General features: G+C 37.6%; 1 protein-coding gene across 1 annotated transcript; it reads left to right on the top strand.

Moving 5' to 3' along the window:
* The first annotated feature begins 302 nt into the window (after positions 1-302).
* On the top strand, positions 303-2922 carry LOC121990276 (GDSL esterase/lipase At1g28600-like). Its single transcript, XM_042544443.1, has 5 exons — positions 303-589; positions 679-891; positions 2037-2182; positions 2297-2570; positions 2664-2922. The coding sequence occupies exons 1-5, from the start codon at positions 328-330 to the stop codon at positions 2855-2857; spliced, it is 1089 nt and encodes a 362-aa protein (XP_042400377.1). The 5' UTR covers positions 303-327; the 3' UTR covers positions 2858-2922.
* The last annotated feature ends 10083 nt before the right edge of the window (positions 2923-13005 follow it).

Genomic DNA, 13005 nt, shown 5'->3' with positions numbered 1-13005 from the left:
ACAAATAACCTACAAATATTTGAATGTATAATTCTTAACCAATAAATATATGCAAGATAAATTAGATTTTTAAACACGTAAATTTTAAATAAAAGTAAAGATAATTTTATAACTTTATATATTTAATCTTCATAACTTTATTTTTCTTTCAAATAAGTAATGAGAATATAAATATTTTATTTCCCCTCACTTTTCCTCCCTTCCCTATCTCCCTTTTTGTTAATGAATATTCGTTCACCCTATTCAAATAGAGGATAGTGAAGGTTTATATATATATTGTTTACCAGGCGTCTAACGACAGTGGAAGTCGTTAATTTACGACTGAATATGCGTGTTATGGCGACTGCCTACACCTTGTCCTGCTTCTTCATACTTCTCTTGGGGCTTCTGCTGCTGCAGGTGCAGGGCCATGCAAGGCGGCACACTTGTTTCTCTGCTATATTCAGCTTCGGCGACTCCCTGCAGGACACCGGCAACTTCGCCCACGCCTTCTTCAACACCACCGTCAGTCGGCCTCCGTGGGGGAATACCTACTTCCACCGCCCCACCGGCCGCTTCTCTGATGGCCGACTCATCTTAGACTTTATCGGTGAGTCGAGATCACTGACTTTTGTGCATCGACGACCACGTGAATCTCAATTTGCATGATTAGTTGGTTGATATCTATGTTGCATGCAGCGGAACGCGTTGGGCTGCCGTTGGTGCAGCCCTACCTCGCCGGAGGAGACTTCTCAAAAGGAGCAAACTTCGCCTTCGCCGGAGCGACGGCGTTGAGCCAGAACGATTTGGGCAGGTTCGGGGTGCACACGACTGGGTGGTTGAGGAAGAACACCCTGCACGCCCAAATTAGGTGGTTCCAGAAACTCCTCCAGTCACATTCCTCGTTTCAAGGTAATATTGAATTAATTAGAGATTAATTTCTGTATGAATTTTCTTTAGCTCGCAATATTGTTTTGTGTTGAAGAACCTGCAACACAGATCCTTCAAGTACGTAGTCGATCCTCTTCCTCCTACTCCTCGTTCCTCTTCCTTCAGTTCTTCATGAGCACTGTGTGTAATTTCTTGTTTCTTTCATGGCAGAGAATGACAGGCAAAATTTGTTTAATTTGCAGCAATTAAATCGGCTTATTTAAGAATAAATTATTTAGAGACCATCTCACGCTTGAATGTTAGTTGGGAGAATGAACTTACTTTATAAATTTAGATGGCAGGAATTGACTAGGGAGGAGGACGTGACAGACGTGGACAATAGGAAAAAAAATAGAATATCGAAAAAGACAAATGCATAATTAATATACTGAAGAAAGTTCCTTATCAGAGCATCTTTTTATTTGACAATTCCTTATCCGAATTATCAAAGAAAATAAAATTATTTTTTATTTATTATCAAAGTAATACTTCATTTCAATTTAAATATATTTTTATTTTTAAAAATATCTTTATTTTTAATGCTATTATAACCTCTAGGAGATGATAACTACCATAATAAAGATACTTAAACTGTATTAGTACTAATGATATTATGTTGCAGCAGTGTTCATAACTGCAACATAAAGAATTTATTTGTAATCACCACTATTTAATATTATATTATAAGACTATAACTAGTCAATATTATATTATAGTAACTGCTATAATATAACATTTTTTTTTTTATCAATATTAGCTAATATTATATTAAACAAGTTACCATATTATGACAGTTAATACTATATAGTCGTAATATATAGCTACAGAATCATAATTACTATGACTATGTAATCATAGTGGTTATTCTCAATAACAAAAAAAAAATATTTTAATAATAAATAAAATGAGGATGTCTTTTTTTTACTTAGCCTAATAATTTAATTAACACCTTATTCCTTTAAAAAAAACCCATTTTCCCAAAATTATCCTTTTGTGGAAAATGTCCAATCATGAACAATTCTACGTAAATGATTAATTGTATCTAAAATATTCTCATACTTAACATTAACTATGTTTAACTTCTTGTTCGACAATATATTAATATTAATATATATAATAATTTGCAGATCCCAACTTCTTGGAGAGCTCCCTGTTCATGGTAGGGGAGATCGGAGGGAATGACTACAACGCAGCTCTCCATCAGGATCTTCCATATCACAAACTCATAAGGATCGTCCCCCGTGTAATTCACGCCATCTCCTCCACTATCACTGTAATTCCACTCTCTCTTAAGTATAATTATAATGATAATTAATTAATTTAATTTCTACACTAATCACTTAGATAATTAAATTGCTGCACTAATTAATAATCTGACGACGGACAGAGGTTGATCGGAATGGGTGCAAAAACGTTGGTGGTCCCCGGAAACCTGCCCATCGGCTGTATCCCGGCGTGGCTCTGGCAGTATCGCCGGGACGACCCCAGCGACTACGACAGCAACGGTTGTCTTCTATGGCTGAACCGGTTCTCCGAGTACCACAACGACCGCTTGACGGCTCAATTGAACCGTCTCTCTCGAGTATACCCCAACGTTACCATCGCGTACGCTGATTATTTCGGGGCCGGGATGCGGATGTTCTCCGACCAACGCCGGTTCGGTATGTGCATATATGTATAGTTAATTAAGTGAGCCAAACCGAGGTTCGACCGGATCGAGTTGTGGTTCACGTGAATGCGTATGGTTTGTGCAGGCATCAGCGAGCCTTTTGTTGCTTGTTGCGGAGCCGATGGGCATGGGTGTGAGTCGACCGGACCGGTTTGCAAAAACCCGGAGAAATACGCTTCGTGGGAGGGGTTCCACCCGACGGAGGCAACTTACAAGGCCATTTACGAAGGTTTGGTCGACGGACCATTTGCGATTCCTTTACTGACGAAAAAATATTGATATCAGCGAGCACAATATTTCAAGTGTATTATAATAATACTCGTCAATGATTCAAAATAATGAGTGCATGGAGTGACTTGATATATTTGTATTGTAATCAATCATAACCATATTTGATTATATTTTCTTATCTATGATCTCTGCGAGCTTTATAAATAGACTAGTTGTCCCCAGGTCGTAGCACAGATGGTGGGTACATGGTATCTCTGGCGTAATGGTCAGGGGTCGATTCTCAGGAACTGACGACCTGGGGTTTACCCCGCCATGCATCTATGACCTGTGTACCTGTATGAACCTCCCTCCATATCCGTGGGGCCAGCACTAAGGGGGCCGCTAAGGTAGCGGATCTATTTTTTTTTTTTTTTTTTAATAGACTAGTTAGTCTAGGATAATTATAATAAATAAGAAATAATTATCCTTCTCTTTATTTACCTATTTTTTCCATTCATATGTCTATGTAATTTTGTGTTATGTATTTCAACATAATATCATAACCCTATTTCTCTGAGTTTCATTTGATTCATCACCACCATCTTTTTATTAGATCAATAGAATTTACATATTTTCACAATGATATGATATTGTTCACTTTGAACATAAGCCATCATAATTATTTTATTTTTGGATTCTATCAAAAAGTCTTAGACTAATGAAAATATCTTTCATCTTATAATTAATTCATGGTCTTCTCCATGTATTTTTTGGATTTCTCATCTAAGAGTTTTTGGGAGTATAGCTCATGTTCATGTGCCTGATGAAGCAAGAAGCAAACTGAAAGATAAAAGTAAGAAGTTTATTTTTATTGGCTATATACTAACTCAAAAGGGTATAAGTTATACAATCCAAATATTAGGAAGATAATCATCAGTCGGGATATCATATTTAATGAAGAAGAAGAAGAATGAAATTGAAAATCTCAAAATGTAGATTACAATTTCTTCCTGTACTTTGAAGAAGAAGATGTGGAGCAACCAAGGGTGGAGAAAACAAGAGAGGAGCATATTACTCCACTAGTAACACCAATATTAAGGTGGTGTTTGGTTCTCTCTTAGGAATCGGAATGAGAATAAATATCATAGTATTGTGGAATGAGAATGAGTATGCGCTTGGATATCATTCTTAAAATTAATGTTTGGTTAGTTGAATATTTTCAATCAGAATGAACCTAAATTTTCTTTTTTACCCTTAGAAGAAAATCAAGGAAAAAATTAGATGGGAGAGAAAGTTAAATGTGAGAGAAACATATGATGAGAGAGAATGATGAGAGAGAAAATCTAATGAGAAAGAAAATCTGATGAGAGAGAAAATATTATGGAAAAAATAAAGAGAGGAAAAGTGTTATGCGAGAAAATGATCAGGAGAGAGAGAGTGATAGAAGAGATTGAGAAGAAAAAAAATTATGATGAGAGAGAAATTGTGCTGAGAGAGAAAAAGTGATGAGAAAAAAATAAAGAGAAAGAAAGTATAACGAGAGAAAATGAGAGATTGAGGAAAGAGAAAGTATGATGAGAAAGTGTGATGGAAAAAAATAAAGAGAGGAAAGTGTGATGAGAGAAAATAAGGAGAGAGAGTGTGATGGAAGAGAATAAAGAGAGAGAAAGTGTGATGAAAGAAAATATGGAGAGAGAGTATGGTAAAACAGATTGAGGAGAAAGAACGTATGATGAGAAAAATGAGAGAATGAAGAGAGAGAAAATAAGGAGAGATAATGTGATGGGAGAGAATAAATAGAGAAAATTGTATAGATTGTGTGATGAGAGAGAATAAGGAGAGAGAAAATATATTGAGAAAGAAAGTATAATGATAGAATGAGGAGAGAGAAAGTATGATGAGAGAAAACAAGGAGAGAGAGTGAAAATGAAAGAAAAATTGAATAAATATACTAAGGGCATTTTCGTCCAAAACTTAATTCTCATTCCTATTCCATCAAAACCCAAGGGAAAGGGTGGGTTTCATCCATACACAAGTTTTTGAGTTTCATTCCAAAATATTGATTCCATTCCCATCAACTAAACACAAGGTTTGGGAATGAATCCATTCCTCATTCCCAAACCCCTAAACCAAACGCCACCTAAGTACTCAGGAAACTTCATATGCATCAACTTCAAGTAAAAATTCAAGTAAAAGTGCACCACACTTTAAAAGCTTACAGGAAATTTATGAGGTAATTGAAAATTAAGATAATATTACTCTGTTTTGTCTCTTTGCGGAATGTGAACCTAACTATAGTTTTCCAAGAAGCTATAAAGAGCAAAAAGTGGAAAGATACGATGGATGAAGAAATCAATACGATTAAGAAGAATGGTGCACGGGAGTTAACACCACTTCTTGAAAGGCATAAGACAACCAAGATTCTAGTTGATAATAAAGTCTTCCATGATAGAAGAAAACATATTGATACACGCTATCACTATATCAGATAGTGCATTACAAGAAAAGAGGTGCAAGTGGGATATATAAAGTCTCAATATCAAATTGCTGATATTTTTACCAAGTCTCTTAAATTTGAAAACTTTATCAAGATGTGAAATTACTTGGAGTGTGAAATCAAGTTTAAGAGGTGGTGTTGAAATTAAATTTGATTTTTTGATAAAAATAATAATAAATTAATATGAAGTTAGTGGATAGAGATATAATTTGATGAGGTGGTAATCTTGATAAGAATAAGAATTCGTGAAGATAAAATTTGATGAGGTGATAATTTTGATAAGGATAAGAGTTTATAAAGATAGAATAAAATAAAATAAAATCTAGATTCAATATATATGAGATTAGTACTTAACCAATAAATCTATAAATATATATATTTTTTTAATGAATGAAGAAAGGTAAGTTGTTTTAGTTTATCCTCCTCTTTCACGAGAGAGTGAATTCTTCTCCCAGGAGATTTTTCCCAACCGTCATCAATTTTTCTCCTAGGAGATTTTTCCCAACCGTCACCACTTGTCTCGAAATAAGACTTGAAGTAGCACACGTACTCCATGAATGAAATAAACATGGATCCAGTAAATAAATCGCTGCTACTCCATTGTGGCAAAAGGCGAATACGTTCGCCCCCAGCGTCCTCGTCAATCCGTCTCAGGGCCAACACGCACGGATGACTACTATTCTTTGAAATAGTGACTAACATATAAAAAAAAATCACTGCTACTCCAAGAATTTGATCCAAAGGATTTTATGCCACTACATAAAATCTCATTATCTATAGTATCTAAATATTTACACAACCAAATAGTAGCTAGAAAAGCATGCAATAAACAATTGCACAGTGAAAGTAATTGAGCAAGTAATAAGTTAGCATTCCTCATCTGTACTAACTCCCTGACAAGGGCTTTCATTCCAATGATGCAAGCAGAATCACACGTCAAATCTGGATTAGACAACTGTGAAAGAACACCACGCCTTCAAATAATCTATTTTTTATACCCTAATTTAAGTTGTAAGAAAATTACTTTTCCTTCGCTACCCTTTCCGTAAACATACAGGTTAAAATAAAAATGATTAATTAAAAGATTGTCATTAAACAAACTTATAGATGATTCAAAGTGCTAATTGTGTCAGGCGGAACGAGGGCTATGTCAGGGCAACTGGCGTCAACTTCACGCTTGATGGTCTAGGTGATGAAGAACCTTCCATCGCCGCTGCCATGAGCAGAGCCGAAATCTCCTCAAAATTAACTCTTTCGACCCGAGAAAGTCCCATCGATCTCCTCTCGTTCCAGCAAACAATAATCCCCCAAGAAGAGATACCGAACCGAGCCCTCTTGGCCAATTGGCTATGAAGCAGCAGTTCCAGCGCCGGAACAAGAACCGTTCCCGGATTTTTTTTGGTTCCAATAACAAAAAAAAATGGGACGGGCAATCAAGGGAAGTAAATGTGCATGAGGTAATGACTCCTTTAGCGGCTGCACCGGCGGAGAGAATGAAGATAAACAAGAAAAAATAATTTGATGAATTCGATCATGGGTTGACCATTTCCAGTCACCGCCACCCTTGGATGCAGCCTTTGTGCGGCAATTGCGGAGGAGATATTAGAATTTCAACATCCTGTGGTGATGAAAACTCAATAAATCTGCACGAAGATGCTTAGGTTGGACAGTTCAAGAAGATCATAGGAGTAGTTGATGTTGTTCTTTGGTTTTCATGTGCTTCACCCATCTCTACGCTTCAACTAGGATTTCTCATAGATGATGACAAAATATTTTGGTCTGAGAATGAGGGTGGGTACAATCCCATGGATTTCGTCGAGTCTAGTAAGCTTCTTCAAATTAGCTTATGAAATAATAATCGATCACTAAGTCGTTGTAAGAAAGTCGGCTACAAGGATCAACTCCAGGGAAGTCTGCTACCACCAAAGAAAGTAAACATGAGATTTGAAAGGGAGATAAGATTTGTCTTAGTGTTGTCCCTCCGACGTTCAAGTCAAAGAATGAAAAATACTCTAATTCAAAAATGAGAGTCGATCAAATCCCATGGAATTTACTTTTGTTGGCTTTCATCAAGTCCGTTCAATTTCTTCAAATCAGCTTATGAAATAGTAATTGATTGCTGAGAAGTCAAATATTGAGAAGTTGAATGCAAAGAAGTCAGCTGCAGGGAAGTTGGCTGTAGAGAAATCAGATGCAAAGAAGTTAGCTCCAAGGAAGTCGGCTATAGGGAAGTTGACTATCACTGAAGAGAGTGAACACGAGATTAGATGGGAAGCCTAGGCTTGCCTTGGTGTTACTCTTCTAACATTCAAGTCAGAGAGTAAGTAATAATTAAAAAATAATGAAAATAAAAGTAACAATTATAAGTATACCGAATTAATTTTGATGTAAATCAATCGAGTTAAATTAAGTCTTTCGTATTTTGATGTCTTATGTCTAAGTGTACAAAAATTTAGAAACACAAGAAGTCAAGCGCAAGATGCAGTAAACTAGAAGAATGTTACGGAGAGTGACTTAACGAGCTCAATACATTCAAGGGATGAGAGGCTATAGAAGAGTATACCAGTGAAACGAGAAGGATATACGTGATGCATCCGAGAGATGAGAAACTAGGAGGAAGTATGCACGAGGAGAAGGATAGAGTTGGATTCAGGTGAACTCAACTCTGGACAACTGGACTATCACCCAAGGCGAGCAGAGTGAGAAAATGGTCAACTCAAAAGTTGACCATTCAAGGCGTGGTACCTTGCTGATTTGAAGACCTAATGAGTCTCAGTTGATTGGAGGCGTCTCAGATGAACAAGAGCCAAGGCGTCTCAGATCAAACTGAGGCGCCGTCAAAGCCCAGAAGACGTTGCGGCGCGAATAAGAGTGGGAGTCCACGTTAGTACTCTCAAGGCCCCTCCGATGATCTAAGGCACCTCCAATGCCGCCAAGTCAACCAAATTTTGGTGAAGCAAATAACATTTCAGTCGAACTGAGGTACCTCCATTGTAACCGAGGTGCCTTCGATGGAACCGAGGCGCATCCAATCTGCCATGTCAGTAAATGGTCATTTGGACCAGAATGCTATAAATAGAGGCATTGTCCTTAGTTCAATAACACACTTCGAATTCAATTTTGTAATCTCTTTTTGAGCTTCCAACTGCTGTAAGAGGTTACTTCGCCTCCGACCTTGTTGAAAAAGGAGCTTTGTTAGTGAGTTTTCCATAATATTGTATTAACAACTACCCAGATTATAACCAAATAAATCTGGATAGTCTTCTTACTTTATTTTATGCATTTTTGTTATTAATGATAATTAGTGTGTCATTGCTAAAAATAGAAAGCAAGAGAAGTTGCAATTTTCAATTTCCAGACAATTCACCCTCTCTAACCGATCCAATCTATCCAACAAGTGATTTCAAAGCCCAACCGTCTTAGAAGGACTAATCATCGACTAAAGCAACAAAAAGAATGACCGGATCAACCATTCATCCATCAAAGTTTGAGGAGAAGTTCACATTTTAGAAGCATCAAATGGAGATATTTTTCAAAATCGATTTTGATATACTTTTAACAATAAAATATTATTTTGAAGCACCCAAGGATGAGAATGGAGAAGAAAATGAAGAGCACCAATGAAACATGAAGAAACAAACCAACTTTGTTGCTAACAATAAAGTAGAGATTCATCTGTTGAGCGTACTATCATCCCAAGAAGTTAACAGGATTGGCGCCTATGACTTTAGCAAAGAACTCTGGGAGAAGTTCCTGAAGCTTTATAAAGGAACCTCGGAGGACAAACTAGTAAAACGAGACCTGCTCTGAAATCAACTAACCAACCTCTGGATAGAAAAGGGAGAAAAGATGGCTCAACTGCACGCAAAGCTTAAGGAGTTGATAACTGGACTCATCAACCTTAGAGAAATATTAACGAATCGAGACTCACTCATATATGCGCTAAATGCTTTCTGAAAATCCAAGAGTCAACATCAATAGTGGATTCTTACTATATCTCGAAGGACTTGAAGTTAAGTACTTTCGAAGAGTTATTTTCGACTTTAGAATTATATGAATTTCGAGGTGCAAGATTTAAAGACATAAAAAAGTCAAACAACATCACTTTAAAAGTCAAGTAGAACAAACCAGATTTGGAGTCATCCCTGGACGAAGAAAAAAAAACATACATGGTAAAAAAATTTAATAAAATTTTTAGAACTAACAATTTAATAAGAGACAGGTTTCGAAATTTCTTCAAAGAAAAGGGAGTAGAAAGATAAAATGCTACAATTGTAATGAAGAAGGTCACATCAAAGATTAATACCCCAGATTAAAAGAGAAGGGAAAATTCAAAAACAAACAACCAAAGAAAACAAAATAGAAGAACCTCAAAGATGTAAGTACCCTGAGTTAATTTTAATGTGATCAACTAAGTTAAGTTAGGTTTTATGTTATTTGATGTCATGTGTCTAAGTGTGTTTAGACTTAGGAACACAAGAATTTGAGTGAAAGACGTGACAAGTGAGTGTTAGGAAGATCTTGCGGTCGGTTAGAAGGGGGGTTGAATAGGTGTGCCAATTGATCACTTCCTAAGTATTCGTTAGCGCGCAAGCGAAAATACAATAATACAAATACGAATACGAAAACTAAAGACAAGAATAAGAAAGAACAAGCCGCTAACACATTTATTTACGTGGTTCGGAGATAACTTGCTCCTACTCCATGGTAGTCCATAAGATGGACGATCCCTCAATCCGTCGGTGAATTAATCTCCGGAAGCTCCGGCTAGCTCAAACCTCCTTGTGGGTGGAGAAACATCACCACAACACTCACCAAGAACACTTGGACACAAGGGAAACCTTGAGTACTTAGTGACTACTAATTAGGCTTTAACCAAGTCTAATTTCGTGACCTTGGTCGACCATCCCAAGCTCCTTCTTATAGAGTTTGAAAGAAAATAACCTTGCTGTTTTACCGTTACCAGTCGACTGGTCCTTGCACCAGTCGACTGGTGCCCGCACCAGTCAACTGGTGCCAGCCCAACGGCTCTCTCAACGGCTCCCTACCAATCGACTGCTACAGTGTACCAGTTGTCTGTTACAGTATACCAGTCGATTGCTACAGTACCGTTAACTGCTGCAGTGCCCGTTGATAGTTACAGTGCCCCGTTGACTGCTACAGTACCTCCCGGGATTTTTCCCTGAGTACAATATCTCATGCATTCGTACCCTCATGACTCACTTGACTCTTTTTTGCATCCTTGAGTTTTTGCCTTCAAGCTTACTTCCTTTGACTCTCGTCCCTCGGATGCATCTAAGCCTGTGGCTCATCCTCAGTGCCATCCTTCGCGTATGCCTCGAAGTCGCTTCCCTCGGCCATTGTCCTTACTGCCTTGTCCACGGTCCCTCGGATGCTCCATCCTTCACCAGACCCGAAGCTATCAAGCTGAGTCATATGTGTATCCTGCAAACCTGCACACTCACATACACATATCAAATAATAAGGGTAAACTTAACTTAAACCCTTTGCTCAAATACCAAAACACATGGTCACACGGACCATTGGGATTACTCCAACAATCTCTCCCTTTTTGATGTTTGGTAATACGTTTAAGTTAGAAAAAACATAATAGCAAATAAACATGCTAACAATGAATGGACTTACATTGCCAATGCTACATACTTGACCTTACACCGCCGAATGAACTTACATTGCTAAGGTTATACACTTGGACTTACACTGTCGAATGGACTTACGTTGCCAAGGCTACACACTAGAACTTACACTGCCGAATGGACTTGTGTTGCCAAGGATACACACTTGGACTTACGCTTCCGAATGGACTTACATTGCCAAGGCTACACACTTGGACTTACATTGTCAAAACAAAATGCAAACATGCATTGGAACCTATCACAATGCTCCCCCTACACCTGATTCCCCAATGAGCTAGGATTTTCCTACAGGGATATTTAAGAATCTTTCACAACGCTCCCTCTACGCAAAGGTGCTTCAGGTTTTGCCAACTAAATCTTACTTCTCCCCCTTTACCTAACATTCAAAAAGCTCTCTAGCAATATCCCAATTGTTGAAAACTTGTCATCCAAACTAATCCTAAACACATGTATTTATTCCCCATGGATCCCATACATCTAAACTAGTTGACACGATCAAGAACAGCGCTGAAAAATTATTTCAAGCTGGTATCAATCGACTGACCCCAAGTACCAGTCAACTGCCCCCTTCGACACAACTTTACAGAAGCATTCTATGGTCGAAAAATACTATTACCAGTCGACTGGTATCGATACCAATCGACTGCCCTCATCAAAATGAGCTTACAGAGATATTCTATGTTCAAAGACACTGTTACCAATCGACTGGTATCTGCACCAATTGACTAGTACCCTATTTATGTAAAAATCAATCTTTTCTGACCAACTTCAGAAATGCACAAGAAATTCCACAAACATCCAAAAATTCCCAAATTTTGTGGAGATATCTATTTTACCCTTGTCTACTTGGAAAAAATACATTACAAAATGTATCTATCACCAATCCTAAGATTTACATAAAATCCAAAACTAGCTCAATGGTTCAATTGAACCTTGACCTAAAGTCCTAGTTTTGGCTTCCTCTTGATATATTTGCTCATACTAACCCACAATGCATCCCTAGCATTGGTTTATATGACATGTATATATCCAAAATCAATTATCATGTAATATGATCTCAATGTCATATTTCTTGCATGAAACACAAACTAATTGTGCCAAATCCCTAGGTATGAGATTCAAGTCCTTCTTCAAACCACTTGGCACACTCCATGACTCCTCTAAACTCCCAAGTAGTACCCACTTGAGTTCCATTTACCATGGGTCCCAACTTGACTCTTAAAGCTCCCCCTAGAGTTCTTAACCTTAGCCACCTCCCTAGGTGACTCATCCAAAATTGTTAGGCCACATCGGTGCACCTTCGGTGACACTTGGCCTACAAATTTAACCCTTTTAACCTTGGACACCTTGTCCTTGGTTAATTTCTTCTTACTATTAAATGGTTTTCCCTTGCCATTTATTGACTTCTCCTTGCCATAGTCATATGCAACCTTAGCATAAGACTTTCCCTTAGCGTTAGAGAACTCTCCCTTACCATGATCATTTGCCACCCTAGCATATGATCTCTCCTTAACCTTAGAGGGACTAGATCGGTGTCCCAAGCCCAATCTATCATTGTTAGGTCTTTGGCTACCCAACACCATATTTAATTTCTTAGATCCAACATTAAATCTCTTAAGGAATTGTTTTAACTTATCAAGTTTTTCCCTTAAAGCTTGATTCTCCTTCTCTAGGTTCCTAACCCTAGAGTTAATTTGTCCACATTGGACATTCCTAGACCTACCCTTCCTAGGCATATGTCTCCCTTTCTTAGAATTAATGCCTTGGTTCTCCTTAGTTCTACCATTTCTAGGTTTATCATGCATGAGTTTCCTAAGATTTTGATCTACATTAACTATATTCCTATCATGATATCTAAAACCAAAATTTTGCATGGGTAAATAATAAGAATTGTTCCTAGCATGCATGGGAGTATAAGAATTTAAATTTGAATTACACTTCAAATTAGGGTATACCTCCCTTACCCTTGAAGCTCCCCCTTGACTTGAGCTCCTTTTCTTCTTCTCCCATTTCTTCAATTGCGCTAGCTACTTGATCTTTCCCTTCTTGGGGCATTTGGTGTG

The sequence above is a fragment of the Zingiber officinale genome, chromosome 6B, assembly GCF_018446385.1.
Source record: "Zingiber officinale cultivar Zhangliang chromosome 6B, Zo_v1.1, whole genome shotgun sequence".
NCBI lineage: Eukaryota > Viridiplantae > Streptophyta > Magnoliopsida > Zingiberales > Zingiberaceae > Zingiber > Zingiber officinale.
The sequence above is the reverse complement of the archived record's forward strand: the minus strand, read 5'-3'. Positions and strand labels throughout refer to the sequence as shown.

Coding starts and splice junctions, on each gene's coding strand:
- LOC121990276 (XM_042544443.1), top strand. CDS start 328: ATGCGTGTTATGGCGACTGCCTACACCTTGTCCTGCTTCTTCATACTT. Junction 590..678: donor ACTCATCTTAGACTTTATCG/GTGAGTCGAGAT, acceptor TGTTGCATGCAG/CGGAACGCGTTGGGCTGCCG. Junction 2,571..2,663: donor CTCCGACCAACGCCGGTTCG/GTATGTGCATAT, acceptor TGGTTTGTGCAG/GCATCAGCGAGCCTTTTGTT.